The 18,082-nt window shown below is 39.6% G+C and overlaps 1 protein-coding gene across 1 annotated transcript in view; it reads left to right on the top strand.

Moving 5' to 3' along the window:
* The window catches only part of larp1 (La ribonucleoprotein 1, translational regulator), an 87,465-nt gene that overhangs the window by 59,954 nt on the left and 9,429 nt on the right, over positions 1–18,082 (top strand). Inside the window, 3 exon segments of the mRNA XM_034098617.1 lie at positions 4,193–4,374; positions 6,350–6,448; positions 6,730–7,056. Coding sequence (XP_033954508.1) covers positions 4,193–4,374; positions 6,350–6,448; positions 6,730–7,056 — 608 coding nt within the window.

The following is an 18,082-nucleotide window of genomic DNA, read 5'->3' as shown; positions in this document are numbered from 1 at the left end:
ATACCGATTATTAGTAATCAAGGAGACCGATAACCGATATTTGGAACCGATATACATTTGCAGTAAAATCAGAAAATCTTGGTGTCAAAATGTAGAATAACACAAACTCCAACACAACTCAACACAACTTCTTTGAAATGCATTTAAGCATAGCCTATATTATGTTTAATGAACTTTTAAACATCTTACAACTGGTTTCCTCTCTGTGCCCTTTTCTTTAGTGCAGCCATCTGCTATGAGTTAGAGAGAGACAAGAAGTGGGGCAGCAGGCTGACATGCTTAACTAACAATAATGCTTAATTTATTATATCAAACCAATGCCTGTCTATCTAGCATAACATCCCAATAAACTGCAAAACACTAGTGCTAGCTAATGTTTTGCAAACTATTAAAAGTGAGGCTATTACAGTAGACTTAACGTTAGACTAGTAGCCTCACTTCTAATATTTTGCTAAACATTTGCTAAATACATTAGCTAATGAGCTTCACATATCAACCTGAAAGACTGCGAGGCTTCACTCGCAGCCCCCCCTCCGCACCACAGTTCCGCTGCGAGACGCTGCACGCTGACTGACTTCCCGCGTCCCTGTGTAACTGGGAAGCTGATAGAATTGGATCAATAGATCGTGCCGTTTTTGCAACTTCAGCATAGGGGATTGGGATGTTTATTGAACTTCGGCTTTCAACTGATTTACCTTCAAAACACATGTATGGCTCTGCCGCTCAGCGCTGCTGCTTGCCTCTGTCTGTGTCTGCGTTCTTCGCACCTGCCTGTAATCTGAGAAGGTCCCGCCTCTATGGCTGGCTCCCGCCCGGAAAATCGTCAGTGTTGATTGACACTTCAGTAATAGCCTATCAGATAGCGCTGTGGGCGGGACATTGCTCGTGTACAGAGAGTGGTGACTGCAGACAGAGAAACGGCCGCATCAGAGCCAAAGTTTTATCGGCAATTTTATAAAAAAAAGGCCGATACCGATAATCGGTCAAATGATGAATATCGGCCCCGATAATCGGCCTGGCCGATAATCGGTCGACCCCTAATTAGCATGGCTATGATACAGGAGACATGTTGAAAAAAACAAGTTAATGATTATAAGTATGTAGTATCATAACTACATCTTTGATGATTATAACGAACCAAACGGTTTGAAAATTGGTTGGAAATTGAGCAATCTACGGTTATTTCAATAGTGCACCATATACTTAATGTTATGAATGAGCGAGCTGCCTGTGGCAAGATTGCCGCCATGTGGCAACGTCGGTCTCCATTGGCCAGCAGCGCGGGTGAGTCATCTAGTGTTTATATCTATATATATCTATGAGCGTACCTATGTTATGTGCGTTACAGTCGCAATCATGTGGTGTTCAGAGGATGAAGCACTCACGGCATTTCGTGTTATAGTCACGAAATATAATCTATTGATTCGACACAGAGCGATTTTGAAAGCAATGTATTTCTACTGGTAGTATGTTTCATGCCTAAACCAAATGTGACCTGATCTATCGAAATCAGTCACATTGACCCAAAGACACATTTTCGTTTGTATTACTGGTCTGGGGGAAGCTCGCGAGTGTGTTTGTGTGTTTGTGTATTTTTGCGTTTGTGTACCGGGGAAACACTTACAAGAAATACTGGCTGTTGTTATGCTTGCTGTGATGTTACATTAGTCTGTTCTCTGCTTGTAATTATGCCGTTACAAGCTTCAAAGTTGTATTTATCATCTGAATTTGCCGAACAAGTTTAATATTCTGAAAGCCAATACTTTGTTTATTTGAAAACAGATGAAAACAAACTGTCTTTTATATCAAATTGAAGTATTATACAAGTAAAACTACATGTTGCTTTAATCCCATGTAATTGTAGAATGAACAGTCTTCCTTTGAATATGTATAAGTGCAGACGACACAAGTCTACTCTGCTGTGGGGACGATTTAGAACAGCTATTGGTCACAATGGAGAAGGAACTGAGCAGGATGAAGATCTGGTTTGACCAAAATAAATTAACATTGAACGCAAGCAAAACCAAACTCATAATATTTGGGAATCGATCGACCAATACAGAGAAGAAACTCACTATAAATGGCGTCCAATTAGAAAGAGTATCGGAAATAAAGTTCCTTGGAGTAATCATAGACAATAAATTAAGTTGGAAACCACATATAAGCTATATCAAAGCCAAAATATCCAAATCAATAGCAATTCTGAATAAAGCCAAATACCTAATTAATCAAGCTTCTTTGTTTATGCTGTACTGCTCCTTCATACTTCCACACATGATGTATTGTGTGGAAGTTTGGGGGAACACATATAAAACAAATACACATCCTATCTTCGTCCTGCAAAAAAGAGCCATACGAGTTATACATAAAACTACCGACAGAGAACCAACAAATAAATTGTTCATCAAACTAAAAACACTAAAACTACAAGACCTGGTTGACTATAAAACTATTCAAATTATGTTCAAAGGCGCAAATCAACAATTACCTCATAATATCCAGGGACTTTTCACACAGAGAGAAAGCATACACATGTTGATAGGAAACTGCATTTTCAAAAAACCACCCGTACGAACAAATGCCAAACTTCATTGCATCTCATCAAAAGGTGTTAGTCTGTGGAATAACTGTAACGATGCACTGAAATATTGTGCAAGTCTATCTAAAATGAAAGTATTATTTAGGAGTCAAATCATTAATGGTTATGAACAGGACCTGTAAAATCCAATTTGTTGTTATTTCTTGTAATTGTAAAAAGTAATTTCTTTCTGATTGTTTTGTAAAAAAAAAAGGATTAACAAGACAAACATGTCGCTGATGACGATGACCTAATGTTTTATAAGAAAAATATATGTTGGAGGGGGTAGGACCAGAAAAGTTTTTTTAAGCTTCTTCTTGCCCCTGTTGAACATGAACAGAGACTATCTGAAAATTATTATTATTATTTTTTTTGGTACTTTGTTATAATTATTAACCTGAGTGAAAAGAAGAAAAAAAGAGAATATATATATATTATTGTTATATTTCTTTGTTTCTGACATGTTCAATAAATTGACTAAACTAAACTATAAGTCAGGTGTCTTGAGTAGTCAAAATTACCTACAAATCATTGTACACATTTGTAAATATTATTTATCGACTTGTTACCATTGTGAGTCTATTTTTATGCAGCTCTGCGTGATTTTGTGACTACAATTCAGGCTAATACGCTACCAGAGGTCGAATAAGTACTCGGATCTTGTACTTGAGTAAAAGTACAAGTACTCAGATCTTGTACTTGAGTAAAAGTACAAGTACTCAGATCTGGTACTTGAGTAAAAGTACAAGTACTCAGATCTGGTACTTGAGTAAGTACCAGAGTGTACTCTGTCACAGTAAAAGTCCTGCATTCAAAATGTTCCTCAAGTAAAAGTACAAAAGTATTCTCATCAAAATATAGTGAAAGTGGCGACAGTAAAAGTAGTCATTGTGCAGATTGGTCCATTTCAGAATAATATATATGATATGTTTTATAATGATTGTTCATGAAAGGTGCAGCTAGTTTGAATGAATTTGTATACTGCAGGGTAGCTTGTGAATTTACTCCAGGTGGAACTAAAGTCTGATTTAAGACTTGATTATATTTCACATCATTCATCCAGATCTGTGAAGTAACTAAAGGTATTAAATATATGTAGTGGAGTAAAAGTACACCATTTACCTCTGACTTATGTTTAGTGCCAACCTAAAAGTACCTCAAAAATAGTAATCAATAATGTATTGAAAATGTATTTGGCTGATTGTTTTATATTGGCTCAGCCAGGTTATATGGGATGCCCAGTCTACATACAGATCACTAATTTTGAAATATTAAACTTAGTTTTCTTTTCTTTAATTTTTCATCCTCGTGTAGAAGGCTATCATGAAACACATATTTGGTTGTTTATAGCATAAAGAACATCTGATTTAATGTGAGGTAGGGAAATAATCATTTGAGTATGTGTATATAAATATGTAATTTACAACAGCTGTAAGATGCTTGAAAATGCACCTTGAAAATGCTTGAAAAGTGCTTGAATTTGACTTTGGAAAAGGTGTAAGAACCCTGAATTTGCCTCAATCTGAAATGAAGTCAGTACAGTATTTTTTTTTTTTTAAGCAACAAAAATATAAACACTTAAAATAATCATATGAAATGTTCTGTCTTCTGCAGGCTCTCCCAGGTCCTCAACACCGGTGAGGAAACATAGCAAAACTGATTTAGACACCTCCAACCTCAAGACGATGCCCAAGGGCCTCTCCGCCAGCCTCCCCGACCTGGACTCCGAGTGCTGGATCGAGGTCAAGAAGAGGCCCAGACCCTCCCCGGCCAGACCCAAGGCCAGCGCAGAGAAGGTGAGGGTCCGCGCCATTCACTCATAACAATAGCCGCGTTCACACCAAGTACTTTGCCATACTTAGTTCCCAGCACTTAGTGCCCAGCACTTAGTTCCCCTATGGAACTAAGAGCCGATCGCGTTCACACCGGAATAAGTTCCCTGAGTGAAGATTACACAAATCAGCCGCTGACGTCACTTCTTCTTCTTCTGCTTTGGGTTTACTGGCAAGCCGCAAACAACTTCACGGTGTATACTGCCACCCAAAGTCCCCGGCCGGAAGTCCCCGGAGTTGGGGACTGGCTTCAGTAGAAGCTGCTGGGAGTCCCAGCAGCTTCTACTGAAGCCTTCCGAGTAAATCGGACGCCGACACCTCCTCATCTCCACCGCTCCCATGTTTTCTTTTGTGTTGCCATAAGTTAGTCTCTCTGCGTTTGTGTACTGGGCGAATGCTAATGCTAATAATACTAATGCGAGGATAATAAAATGGCGGCTCTACAAAACATTTCAGAGTTTTACGGGGCGTGGTTTGCAATTCGCCCAGGCAATCAGAACTGGGGCACTTTTTTTCCCCCAGGAGAAACCACCTCTCTAGTAGGCACTAAAAATGGGGGTAAAAGTTCCCGGCACTAAGTACTCTTTTTGGTGTGAACTAAACAGGAAAAGTACGGGGAAAAGTACTCCAGTGTGAACGCGCCTATTGTTCCATCCAAGTTTCCATTGTTTGGTTTCACATTGACCATAATGCTTTTTGGCCACTTGCCAGCAAAAACTTGTTTGTAATGTCACAAAAAAGTGCCTATTAAACTTTATAAAGAAATATTTTTTTTTTTAAACATGTCAAGAAGTCATAATTTAGTTCTGATTCTTTTAATATTGGTGCAAATTGAATAGTCTACTTTTTCTCCAAAGAAATAGATAGTTTAAAGGTGTTCACGTCACTTGTACAGCTCACTGTAAATATTGTATTATTCCATCTGACACACCTATCTCTGATCTGGTAGTATTAATTTAAACTAACAATCTTTGTTTTCTATGTGCAACAAATCTGCTCAAATCATCAGGATTTAAAATCAATTCTGTCAAATGTAAAAACGTAGTATAATTTAAAACTAACGCACCTCAGATAAAAGCTCTACATTTTAAAGACTAGTTTGATTTTTGGGAAATAAACGTATTCGACATGTGACAAATGTAATACTTGGTCATTACTTGGCAAATTGTTATTTTTACACTTTGGCTTTTGTATGCATGAAAACAAGCTATCATGGGTTATTCAGTGTGCTTCACAAGGTGTTGGTGGACCATTACATTTGTGAGATTATCGGAGCAGATTTTCAATCAATCCTACCTGCAGACGTGCTGATGAAGTGATGAGATATTCATGTCTCTTCTCTGAAGAACATCAATGAAGATAACCTTTCACAACTCTGATCTTAGCATTTAAGCAAACCAATTAAACAAATTGCCATATCTAACTGTGATCAAGTGAACAAACACTGCTCTAATCACAGTACATTTAAAACTTGACAGCATTTATTGTAAATCCTGATTAAAACACTGATGATTTGAGCTGAAATATAAAGAAATCTTAACATTTAAAAACATGTCAAGAAGTCATTATTTAGTTCTGATTGTTTTAATATTGGTGCAAATTGAATAGTCTACTTTTCCTCGAAAGAAATGGATAATTTAAAGGTTTTTTTAAAGAAAGAAAAAAACACACTAATGCTGTCATGTAGCCATTGGGCATTGTTTACCCTGCAAATGAATTCCATTTTCCCATTCACAGACTTTTTTAACACAATTTATCCTTTTCTTCTCTTATTTTTTAAAGCTTTTTCATGATTTTTAGAAAACTACCAATTATGAGTTAACCTTTTCTTCATGGTACATTTAACTTGTCATGCCGTTATTATTTCCCCATCCATTCACGTCTTCGCATGCCTGCTCTCTCCTCCTCCTGTGTGCTCGGTGTTGATTCACTGATGCAGGCCCCCTCGTTGCAGCAGCCGAAGGAAAAGGAGGACTTGGTGCGTTGCCTGCTGCCTCAGCCCGGCTCCTCGCCCTCCCCCGCCTTCACAGGAACTAAGGTGAATACGCTTCTTGATTATCATTCTTCTAAAAACAGAAGATCTGCAACTAATAGTTTGACTATCATATTTATTCGTTTTTTGGGATTTTCTGAGGATCAATTCTGACAATTAAGTCTTTCAGTTTGCACTGTGTATTTGTCATTTTAAATCATCTTATTCTGTTAGCTATTAAACTATTTTACATCTTAAAAGTAATCCAATATGGTGATCAAAAAGTCAAAGCATGTAATTGGCTTCCAACAATGTCTTCATTTTTCTGAATGTTTATCTGTGATCAGGACGGAGCGGAGCCGGACGAACCGGAGGAGCTGGACTTCATGTTCGACGAGGAGATGGAGCAGATTGACGGACGGCGCAACACCTTCACCGATTGGTCGGACGATGATACGGACGGCGAGATCGACGACCAAGACGTCAACAAGATCCTGATCGTGACTCAGACGCCGCCCTACCTGAGGAAACACCCGGGGGGCGACCGCACGGGACACCACACCTCGCGCTCCAAGCTGACCTGCGAGCTCGGAAAAGTGATCAACGACGGGCTCTTCTACTACGAGCGGGACCTGTGGGACGACACGTGCGATCCCGAGTACGCCACCATCAAGGTGAGCTCATTCTGCGCGGTTAACCTACAATTTATTATTTACTATCATGGTTAGGGTCTACGGTTTTATTTTACCATCAACGAGAAGTGGACGGCCCCAACATGTAAAGAAGATGGAAAATGTTCTGCTCTACATTGTGAGAGAATTTGGGTTTTTTTCTTTGTCCCTTTTAAAAAAAAGTCTGAGGAACAGCGGTGAAGCAATATGTAGTTTGATTTTGATTATTACAAAAATGATATACTTATATTGAGCCATGCTTTAATTTAAATAGCTTTTTTGATATGACAATCTGTGAGCCTTAAATTAAAAATTAAACTCCAAAGTCTGATTCGAAGGTTTTCAAATGTTACTTGGCAAATTGTTATTTTTTTGTAGAATAATAATATGTAGATTGTCAATGAAATCCTACCTGCAGACGTGCTGATGAAGTGATGAGATCTTCATGTCTCTTCTCTGAAGAACATCAATGAAGATAACCTTTCACAACTCTGATCTCAGCATTTAAGCAAACCAATATGTGACAAAGCCATATCTAACTGTGAACAAACACTGCTCTAATCACAGTACATTTAAAACTTTATACATATATATTTATTTGATGAGTTATTGTAGTGTGAAACAGATTAAATCATCTTCACCCACATCTTTGCTACATCATTTTACCAAACTAGAGTTCAGGCTACAAGCTGGTCTTCTGTTTTGGAAGCTTTTTGAACTCGGTCGAGTTAAAAAACTTAGTATAATCGAAACCAATGCACCTCAGATAAAAGCTCTACATTTTAAAGACTAGTTTGATATTTGGGAAATAAACGTATTCGACATGTGACAAATTCATTACTTGGGGAATTGTTATTTTTACGCTTTGTATGCTTTGTATGGTTGAACTCAAATATCAAGTCCTATGTGCGATGGCGGCGGCGGCAGCAGCTTGGCGTGGGGGTGCCAGCTTCTCCGGTCGTACTAAATCAGAAGTTTACCGAACAACTGATAATAAGGTGATTGTGGAAGATGAACTTTTGAACTTCCTTGTCATCAAAATGAAAACTCTGAATCATGATGACATTGTTTTATTGGCCTCAAACAATTTCAACTCTGAGTGGATCGAAGCCTCGAAGAAGATACTGTTTGAGCTGTGTCCTCAAACGACGCAGCGCTGTGTTACACACAAAGGAGCACAGAAAGACACTAACAATATAAAAGCGTGCTTGAAGGTGCTAAATGAATGTGGGGAGAATATACCAAGATTTGTCTCCCACTATCTGGATGACCTCCCACCAGTTTCTTATGACCACATTGATGTCTCAGCATTGCTGGGGCGGTTGGAACAGCTGAATAAGGACATGTGCTGTGTGAAAAAAACACTCGAAGCTCAAACTGATGCCTGCGAGGGTCTGCGGGTGACGACCATGGCCATCGATGACCGGGTGTCCGCAATTGAGAATCCCTGTGGATCTACCGGCGTGGTCCCAGGGGCGGGGTATGTGAGGCCATGCAATCAAGCCTGGCCAGCAGCTGTGTGTGCTGACCAGGAGGTAACAGTGGCTGGAGGAGGCTCCAGCAGCTCTGTGGGATCCGTGTCTACACCACAGCCACCAAAGTTTCCTTTGTGGTCCCGTTTTGTGAAAGGACACAGAAGCAAGGTGACACCTGCGCATAAGCCAGCAGCAAGACAACGGGGAATGCAAGAGCCACTGAAACGGGAGAGGAAGAAAACGGGTATAGTTGGAACTGGCCCAGTGAGTTCTAACGTACAAGTTGTGATCACAAAGATGGTGAGTGTGTTTGCCACTAAGTTTGCCCCTCAACTGGAAGCTAACATGCTAACTGAGTATCTGAGTGAGAAACTTGGCCGAGCAGTTACTTGTTGGAAGATCGAGTCGGCACAGAGTAGGTTCAGCTCATTTCACGACACTGCCGAATGCAAGGAAGTGGCAGAAATGTATGACCCAGAGCTGTGGCCAGCTGGCACCTATGTCCGACGCTATTATGAGCCAAGACGGCCTGCTAGTGGGGTGCTTGTGGGGGATAGCACTACTACAAACAATGTGGTCGCTACTGTACAACACGGGAATCATGCATCTGCTGATGTAAATGACTATAGTACATAAACAATAGGATGCGGGTGGTGTCATATAACACACGTGGCCTACGTGTGGGGCACAGTGCTGGTGATAAAGCGAGGCGGCTGGTTGTTGATAAACTGTTGGAGGAATGTGATACTCTGTGCTTACAAGAGACATGGTTACCTAATAGGGGTGCAACAACTAATCGACTTACTCGATTAAAATCGATTACCAAATTAGTTGGCAACTAATTCAGTCGTCGATTAGTTGGTGACGTCATCACATGTGTTCTACACCCCGTTAAGCTCCAACGTTATCGCTCTTTTTTATCGGTACAGGAGACATTTAAAACATATGTCATATGTATTATTGCTACATAAACATTATATCGCAGTCTTAGTGTCACCAACTCCGTTTCTAATATGCAATATGACTACAAAATGCGTCTATAATGTATTTTCGATCTTCCCAATTCAGACGAGAGATCTCTCCCCCGCCTGCTTGCGAGGGGGCGGGGCAGTTTACACACACACGCAGCTGCTACATGCATGCAACACACACACACGGAGGAGATGGCAGAGAGAACGCGCTCCGAGGTGTGGTTAAACTATAGCCGTGTCTATGTGGACAATGCTCGTTACCAAAAGTGGAATAAGAGTTTAGCATGTAAGGGCGGTAACACGAGCAATTTGTCTAAACATTTAGCAAAAGTGCGCCACATCCAGATGGAGAAATGCACCGGGTTCCACTGTCTCTCTAGCAGCTCTGTCGCCCCGTCCACGAGGAACGTTTCCACGTCAGGTGTTATGTATGCTAGCAGCAACACACAGAGTTAACTCAGTTATAAAAACATAGATTAATGATTAGAGGTAACTGAGTTATTTATTTTGTTAAAGTTTCAGCTATTCTGTTTACAGTTCTGTCATCACATCTTTTAATATGATTTGTTAAAACATTGTTGTTTCCTTTGATGTGAAATATTATGCATTTAATTAAAATAAAAAGCAATGTTAGTTTTGTTCACAATTTGTTTAGTTAGTTTACCTTATTTCTTGTCAAAAGAACCGTTAATACTATCGTTAAAAGGACCGGATCGATAAGCAGTATCGATATAAGTAGTAGTACAGTTAAAACCTTAACGATCCGAATAATCGATTAATCGTTTCATTAATCGATAGATTAATCGATTATCAAATTAGTCGTTTGTTGCAGCCCTATTACCTAAGCAAGATTTGGAAAGGCTGAATACATTACATGCTAATTTTCATGGAGTTGGAGAGTCAACTACTGATCTCTGTGATAAAATTGCCCATGGCAGGATACCTGGTGGTGTGGCGATTCTCTGGAACAGTAAATATGATCCTTTGGTTACAGTGGTAAGATTGGAAATCAACTGGGCCATTGGTATAGAGATCAAGTATGAAAATAGGTCATTTATTATCGTAAATATTTACACACCTTATGAATCATATGAAAATGAAGATGAATATCGCAATAGAATGGCATTTGTTAACGCATTCATTAAGGATAATGCCACAACCTGTGTGTATGTAGTGGGGGACTTGAATGTTGACATTACGGATGTTAAATCTCTGTTTGGCAAATGTTTACTGCATTTTTGTAATGATAATAATCTCATACTGTCAAGTAAGTCTCTTTTACTTGAGAAAAGCTTTACATATATTACAGGGTTCGTATGGTCATTGAAAACCTGGAAAAGTCATGGAAATTCAAAATGCAAATTCCAGGCCCTGGAAAAGTTATGGAAAACGATGTTTATCCCAAAGTTTTGGAAAAGTCATGGAAATGTAACTAAAGTTGCGTCAAATATAATTTACATTTTATCTAATCGCCAAAATAATCTGCGGTCGCGAGCTGTTATGTGCCATCATGACGCGCATGGTGTTATTTTTTAATATATGAAGCGCGAGCTGTGTGCTCGAGTCTTCCTGCCTGTCGGTTGAACTCTGCTGCTCCGGTATGACGGTCAGCTACATTATCTACGGTGCGTTCGTTAACTGTGCGGAGTCACTGTGGCACAGACTGAGCCGCTGGTGAACAGCTGTTGGAACGGGCCGTTCAGGTGTTCAGAGCAGAGCGGCAGAGCGTGATGTGAACTGAAATGTTTTTCTGTCACAATATCATTAAGGAATCGTTGAGCTAGCTAGCTAGCATACATTGTCACTATCTGCTAACGTTAGCTTTAGCCTTCGTTTTCTAATAGTTTTTTTCATAGGCTAGAAAACAGAGGTGGTATAAGTATAGATATTGTGCTAGAGTAAAAGTAGAAGTACTCAGATCTTGTACTTGAGTAAAAGTAGAAGTACTCAGGTCTTGTACTTGAGTTAAAGTAGAAGTACTCGGATAAGTAGAAGTACTCAGATCTTGTACTCGAGTAGAAGTACTCAGATCTTGTACTTTAGTAGAAGTGGAAGTACTCAGGTCTTGTACTTGAGTAAAAGTGGAAGTACTCAGGTCTTGTACTTGAGTAAAAGTAGAAGTACTCTGATCTTGTAGTAAAAGTAGAAGTACTCAGATCTTGTACTTGAGTAAAAGTAGAAGTACCAGAGTGTAGGAATACTCTGTTACAGTAAAAGTCCTGCATTCAAAATGTTACTCAAGTAAAAGTAGAAAAGTATTCTCATCTAAATATAGTGAAAGTAGCGACACTAAAAGTAGTCGTTGTGCAGATTGGTCCATTTCAGAATAATATATATGATATGTTTTATAATGATTGATCATGAAAGTGTTCTCAAAGCTGGTAAAGGTGCAGCTAGTTTGAATGACTTGTATACTGCAGGGTAGCTGGTGGATTTAATCCAGGTGGAACTAAAGTCTGATTTAACACTTGATTAGATGTACCATCATTCATCCACATCTGTAGAGTAACTACACGTATTAAATACCTTTAGTGGAGGAAAAGTACCCCATGTACCTCTGAACTGTAGAGGAGTAGAAGTACACCATGTACCTCTGAACTGTAGAGGAGTAGAAGTACACCATGTACCTCTGAACTGTGGAGGAGTAGAAGTACACCATGTACCTCTGAACTGTAGAGGAGTAGAAGTACACCATGTACCTCTGAACTGTAGAGGAGTAGAAGTACACCATGTACCTCTGAACTGTGGAGGAGTAGAAGTACACCATGTACCTCTGAACTGTAGAGGAGTAGAAGTACACCATGTACCTCTGAACTGTAGAGGAGTAGAAGTACAAAGTAGCAAAACATTGAAATACTTAAATAAAGTACAAGTATCTCAAAATTGTACCCACGTATAGTACTTGTTGAGTTTATGAACTTAGTTACTTTACACCAGTGGCTATAAAGATAGAAAGACTAAGCCTTGCACAGGCATGACAATACATTTTCAAAATGCTCAACAGTGCTGCCAGAATTATAAACTGACTGCTACACAATTAAAATAAATGCTTTTATATATTTCTATTAGATGTGACTCTTTGGCGTTTCTGTTATTATTGACACTGCTGCTTTCAGGGGGTCAGGGGTCGGGTCCTTGCCACCTTTTTCATACCAGCCTCCCTGACTACAGTTGCTTTAGTGTGTAGAAGCTAGTAAGCCTACTATTTGATTTATTTTAGATAGGCACAACATGTTTCATAATGCAGACCTTATTTTCCTGTTCCATGTTAAAATAAACCATTTTCAGTGTGAATTTTTTTTTGGTCATGGAAAATGAGGGAAAGGTCATTGAGAAGTCATGGAAAAGTCATTGAAAATCATTGGTGAAAAAGTGTATGAACCCTGATATTAGTGAAGCATGGCATACTGTGTCATGGCTAGATCACTGTATATGCACAGCTGATGCACACGCTTCTCTGGACAACATTGACATTTGTTATGAGTTGGCCACTACAGATCACATTCCTTTTGTATTGACCCTAAATGTTGAAAATATTCCGGTGCTATCTGTTGATGACAATAAAACATACACAGGGAGGCTGGATTGGTCAAAGTTAAGTGAGAAGGATATTAATCACTATACCTCACTCACTGACAAATCATTAGACTTGGTTGTAATTCCTAGAGAAGCAATGCTGTGCAGTGACACCAACTGTAAAAATGCGCAGCATGGTAGTGATCTATGTTTTACATATGATCTTATTATTGATGTGTTAAATGCCTCAAGTAAGGGTTTTTACAACGGTAAGAAAAAGGAGCATAGTATAAAACCTGGATGGAATGAACATGTGTCTGAGCTACACTCTGCTGCTAGAGATGCTTTTAAATTGTGGGCCGAGGCAGGGGTCTTTGTTTGAACATAAACAGTCCACTAATGCCAAATATAAGTATGCTGTCCGCTTCATTAAAAAAAGCGAGGACACAATGAGGGCTGACTCACTTGCCAGAAAGCTGCGCAACAATAGTTGCTATGATTTCTGGAAAGAGGTCAAAGTCATAAACAGCTGTAAGACTCCCTTACCGTCTTCCATTGAAGGAGTGTGTGGGTCAGGCAGCATCTCAGAACTGTGGCGACAACACTATTATGAGTTGTTCAACTGTGTTATGAGTGATGCATTTGTGGTTGAAAAGGTTGACTCCACTGAAAATGTTAGTTAGATCAGAGGAAGTCTACAACACTATAATGAAACTAGAAAATAACAAAGCTTGTGGCCCGGATCTCATCTCAGCTGAACACTTAAAACATGCCAGTCTTAAGCTTGCTCCTCTTCTTGCTCTGTGTCTTACTGGTTTCCTTAATCATGGTGTCTTACCAGATTCCATGTTATCTGTGCTACTTGTGCCAGTCATCAAGGATAAAGCTGGGAAGATTAATGGAATTGATAATTACAGACCCATTGCTTTAGCTAGCATTCTCTCCAAAGTGTTGGAAAAACTTCTGTTGGATAGGTATATTACCACAGCTGACAACCAGTTCGGTTTTAAAAGAAAACACGGCACAGATATGTGTATTTTTGCTTTAAAAGACATTATAGCAAAATATAGAAGCCATAATTCCACCATGTTTCTGTGTTTTATTGATGCTTCCAAGGCATTTGATCGACTGAATCATTACAAATTATTTGACAAAATGTGCCAGAGAGGGGTACCCAAATACATAATAAGGATCTTAGCCTTTTGGTATGCACATCAGACTATGCAGGTGAAGTGGGGCAATACTGTGTCTGAACATTTTTATGTTGGTAATGGGGTCAAGCAAGGTGGGATTTTATCTCCTTTGTTGTTTAATCTGTACATGGAGGAAACTGAACTTGTGTAAAACTGGCTGTGTCATCGGAGCTACTGTCAACCACCTTATGTACGCAGATGATTTAATCATCTTCTCCCCATGCAGTGCTGGCTTACAACAGCTTCTGAGGACTTGTTCCCAGTATGGCATTGATTTTAATATTAAGTATAACGCCAAGAAGAGTAGCATCATGATTGTGAGAAGTAAAGAGGATAAAAAGGCTGTATTTCCTAATTTTATTCTCAGTAGCAACATTCTACTTGTGTGCAGTGAGATTAAGTACCTTGGTCATTATATCTCTGATGATCTCACAGATGACAAAGACATCCATAGACAACGCTGCAAACTGTATGCCCAGGCAAACATGTTAATGCGTAAGTTTCACAAGTGCTCTGTAGATGTCAACGTATCACTTTTTAAAGCTTTCTGTACACCATTGTACACGGCTCACCTGTGGAGTAACTACAAGGCTAGAAGCATACACAAACTAAAAGTTGCATACAACGATGCTTTACGGTTGCTGCTGAGGGTACCGAGATGGCACAGTGCCAGCCAGCTGTTTGTTAACTTGGGGGTACCTACTTGTCAAGCCCTTTTAAGAAAGTTAATGTACAAATTCATGTGTCGCCTGGAAGACTCGGACAATCATGTTATCTCGATTTTAATTAACCCTCTGAAGAGTTCTACACGGTTCTCTTCCATGATTTGGAGACATTGGCGCAACAGCCTCTACAGACGGTGAGCATGTGTGGCTCGCTGTGATTGGACTGATTTTATGTTTTTATCTGTTTGTTTTTATCTGTTTTGTGTTTAGCTTTTTATCTTATTTATTGATGTGTGTTTTGTCTTTTTGTGATATGGACCTTGAGTCTGAAATAAAGATTGGATTATGCATGAAAACAAGCTATTATGGTTATCCATGTATGATAACCTTTCACAACTCTAATCTTACATTAAGATTATACAGTTACATTAATGTCTAAAGAGACAGCTCACTTTAGTTTAGGGCTGCAACAAACGACTAATTTGATAATCGATTAATCTGTCGATTAATGAAACGATTAATCGACTATTCGGACTATTACTGTATGCCTTGCACAATTTCTCAAACGCTCTTATTTAGCCATCAACTTTTTGATTTAGCTTGAGGTTGTTTTAGGCATGTGGAAACTAACAATGAAGACAATAAAGATGAATACTTGATTCAAAAATACCGTATTTTTCGGACTATAAGCCGCGACTTTTCCCCCCATTTTGTTTGTACAGCTAACGGCCACTAGGGAACCTCCTAAATCTATGGATTTTACAGGTAAAATTAACCACCTTTAACACTATGGGCTCTATGACCGGTCCGCGCCCGCCACCTTTAAGCGGCGGGCTCCAGCAGGAAAAGCTGGAGACCGGAAAAGAGTGAGACAGGTCGCGCGCCAAAGTAAAAGTGGAACCGAGAGACGGAACGAGAGCAAGACAGACGGACAATTTAGCTGCTGCGGCTTATATGCAGGTGCGCTTTATAGTCCGAAAAGTACGGTACATATATTATTAAATTAACTAAACACATTTTGAACCAAATTAACATTGCTTTTTATTTAAATTAAATAAATAATATTTCACATCAAAAGAAACAAGTGTTAACAAATCGTATTAAATAATCTGATGACGGAACTGTAAACAGAATAGCTGAAACTTTAACAAAATAAATAACTCAGTTACCTCTAATCACTAACCCATGTTTGTATAATTGAGTTAACTCAGTGTGTTGCTGCTAGCATACATAACACCTGATGTGGAAACGTTACTCGTGGATGGGGCTACAGAGCTACTAGAAAGACAGTCGAACCCGGTGCATTCCTCCGTCTGAATGTGGAGCACTTTTGCTAAATGTTTAGACAAATTGCTCGTGTTACCGCCCTTGCATGCTAAACTCTTATTGCACTTTTGGCAACGAGCATCGTCTCGGGTAAAGTTTAACGACACCTCGGAGCGCGTTCTCGCCGCCATCTCCTGTGTGTGTGTGTGTGTGTGTGTGTGTGTGTGTGGTGTGTGTGTGTGTGTGTGTGTGTGTGTGTGTGTGTGTGTGTGTGTGTGGTGTGTGTGTGTGTGTGTGTGTGTGTGTGTGTGTGTGTGTGTGTGTGTGTGTGTGTGTGTGTGTGTGTGTGTGTGTGTGTGTGTGTGTGTGTGTGTGTGTGTGTGTGTGTGTGTGGTGTGTGTGTGTGTGTGTGTGTTGGTGTGTGTGTGTGTGTGTCGTGTGCTGTGTGTGTGTGTGTGTGTGTGTGTGTGTGTGTGTGTGTGTGTGTGTGTGCTGTGTGTGTGTGTGTGTGTGTGTGTGTGGTGTGTGTGTGTGTGTGTGTGTGTGTGTGTGTGTGTGTGTGTGTGTGTGTGTGTGTGTGTGTGTGTGTTGCCCCGCCCCCTCGCACACAGACGGGGGAGAGAGATCTCGTCTGATCGAAAATACATCATAGACGCATTTGTTTGTCTTTTTGCATATTAGAAACGAGTTAGCGACACTAAGACTGTTTAGTGATGGGAATTCCGCTCTTCAGTTTACCACATATTATACCTTTTAATTAAATCAAATGTAGCCCTGTTTTGACTAATGATTTATATGTGTACACATATATCACTTAAATTATTCAAGACATCCTTTGTACTGAAGTATTCAAAAGTAAAAATGACATGTTTAATATAAATTATTTGCTGTGGCCAATTGATTTCATTGCATTTACAGACCCGTGTAACTCTCTGATACCACCAAATGAATGCATTGACTTGCTTGTAGAACCACGCTACACAAAACAGATAGCAACACCTATAAAAACTATTTAAAAAAAGGGGGCTACTGTATCGACCTATATAAAGTATATAAATATAGTTTGTTTTTTTCAAAATACCAAAAGATCCTGCATTTTAGCCATGCCTCATTTCGCTCTATTTGCTCTTTCCAGGGCTGTTTTTGCAGGGGGCTGATTCTGTGAGCTGCAGCTGACCACGGCCCCCTGCAGGAGAGGGGAGCGTGCTTTGAGATCAGCTGCTGGGCTGTCAGAAGAGGGGGAGAAAAAGAGATCTCCGTCCTCCGTGTTTTATTCTTATAGAAGTAAGAAGAGAAGTAATGGGGCAGAAACCCTCCTTTTTACGCAGCGGTCCAGACATAGACATCAAACGGCGACACATATTCAGTTGCCAGTTACTTTGGCATTAGGGCAGGGATATCTAGATACTTTCCAAGGTTTGACATAATGAATTGTGCTACTTTTAAAGCAAGCAACGATGTTTTCAAATCTGTAATCAAAAAGCTCCTCAAAAACACTATTGAAGCAGTTCCTGCCGTTGTTACATTAGCTCAAACAGTAACAACAGACTACTTTTCTTAGCGGATGCATGTCAATTTAAATCAATACATAAAACAATTTTTTAAATCAATAAAATCATTTCAATTAATATTGGGAGTCATGTCGACTTGGTCATTATGTGTTTAATAACACCTTCATGCCGATTTAGATCCCTCCGCAAAAAAACAAACAAAAAAAACGTCTCGTTCGCGGGCAAGAGCCGGCTCCCGTCGCGTACTTAAAAGACCGACACATCACTAACTGCTATATAATACTATGTAGCAATAATACATGACATATATTTTTTAAATGTCTCCAGTACCGATAAAAAGACCAATAACGTTGGAGCTTAACGTCGCGTAAAACACACGTGATGTCACCAACGAATCGACGACTGAATTAGTTGGCAACTAATTTGGTAATC

Source organism: Pseudochaenichthys georgianus, chromosome 14, assembly GCF_902827115.2.
Source record: "Pseudochaenichthys georgianus chromosome 14, fPseGeo1.2, whole genome shotgun sequence".
Lineage (NCBI taxonomy): Eukaryota > Metazoa > Chordata > Actinopteri > Perciformes > Channichthyidae > Pseudochaenichthys > Pseudochaenichthys georgianus.
The sequence above is the reverse complement of the archived record's forward strand: the minus strand, read 5'-3'. Positions and strand labels throughout refer to the sequence as shown.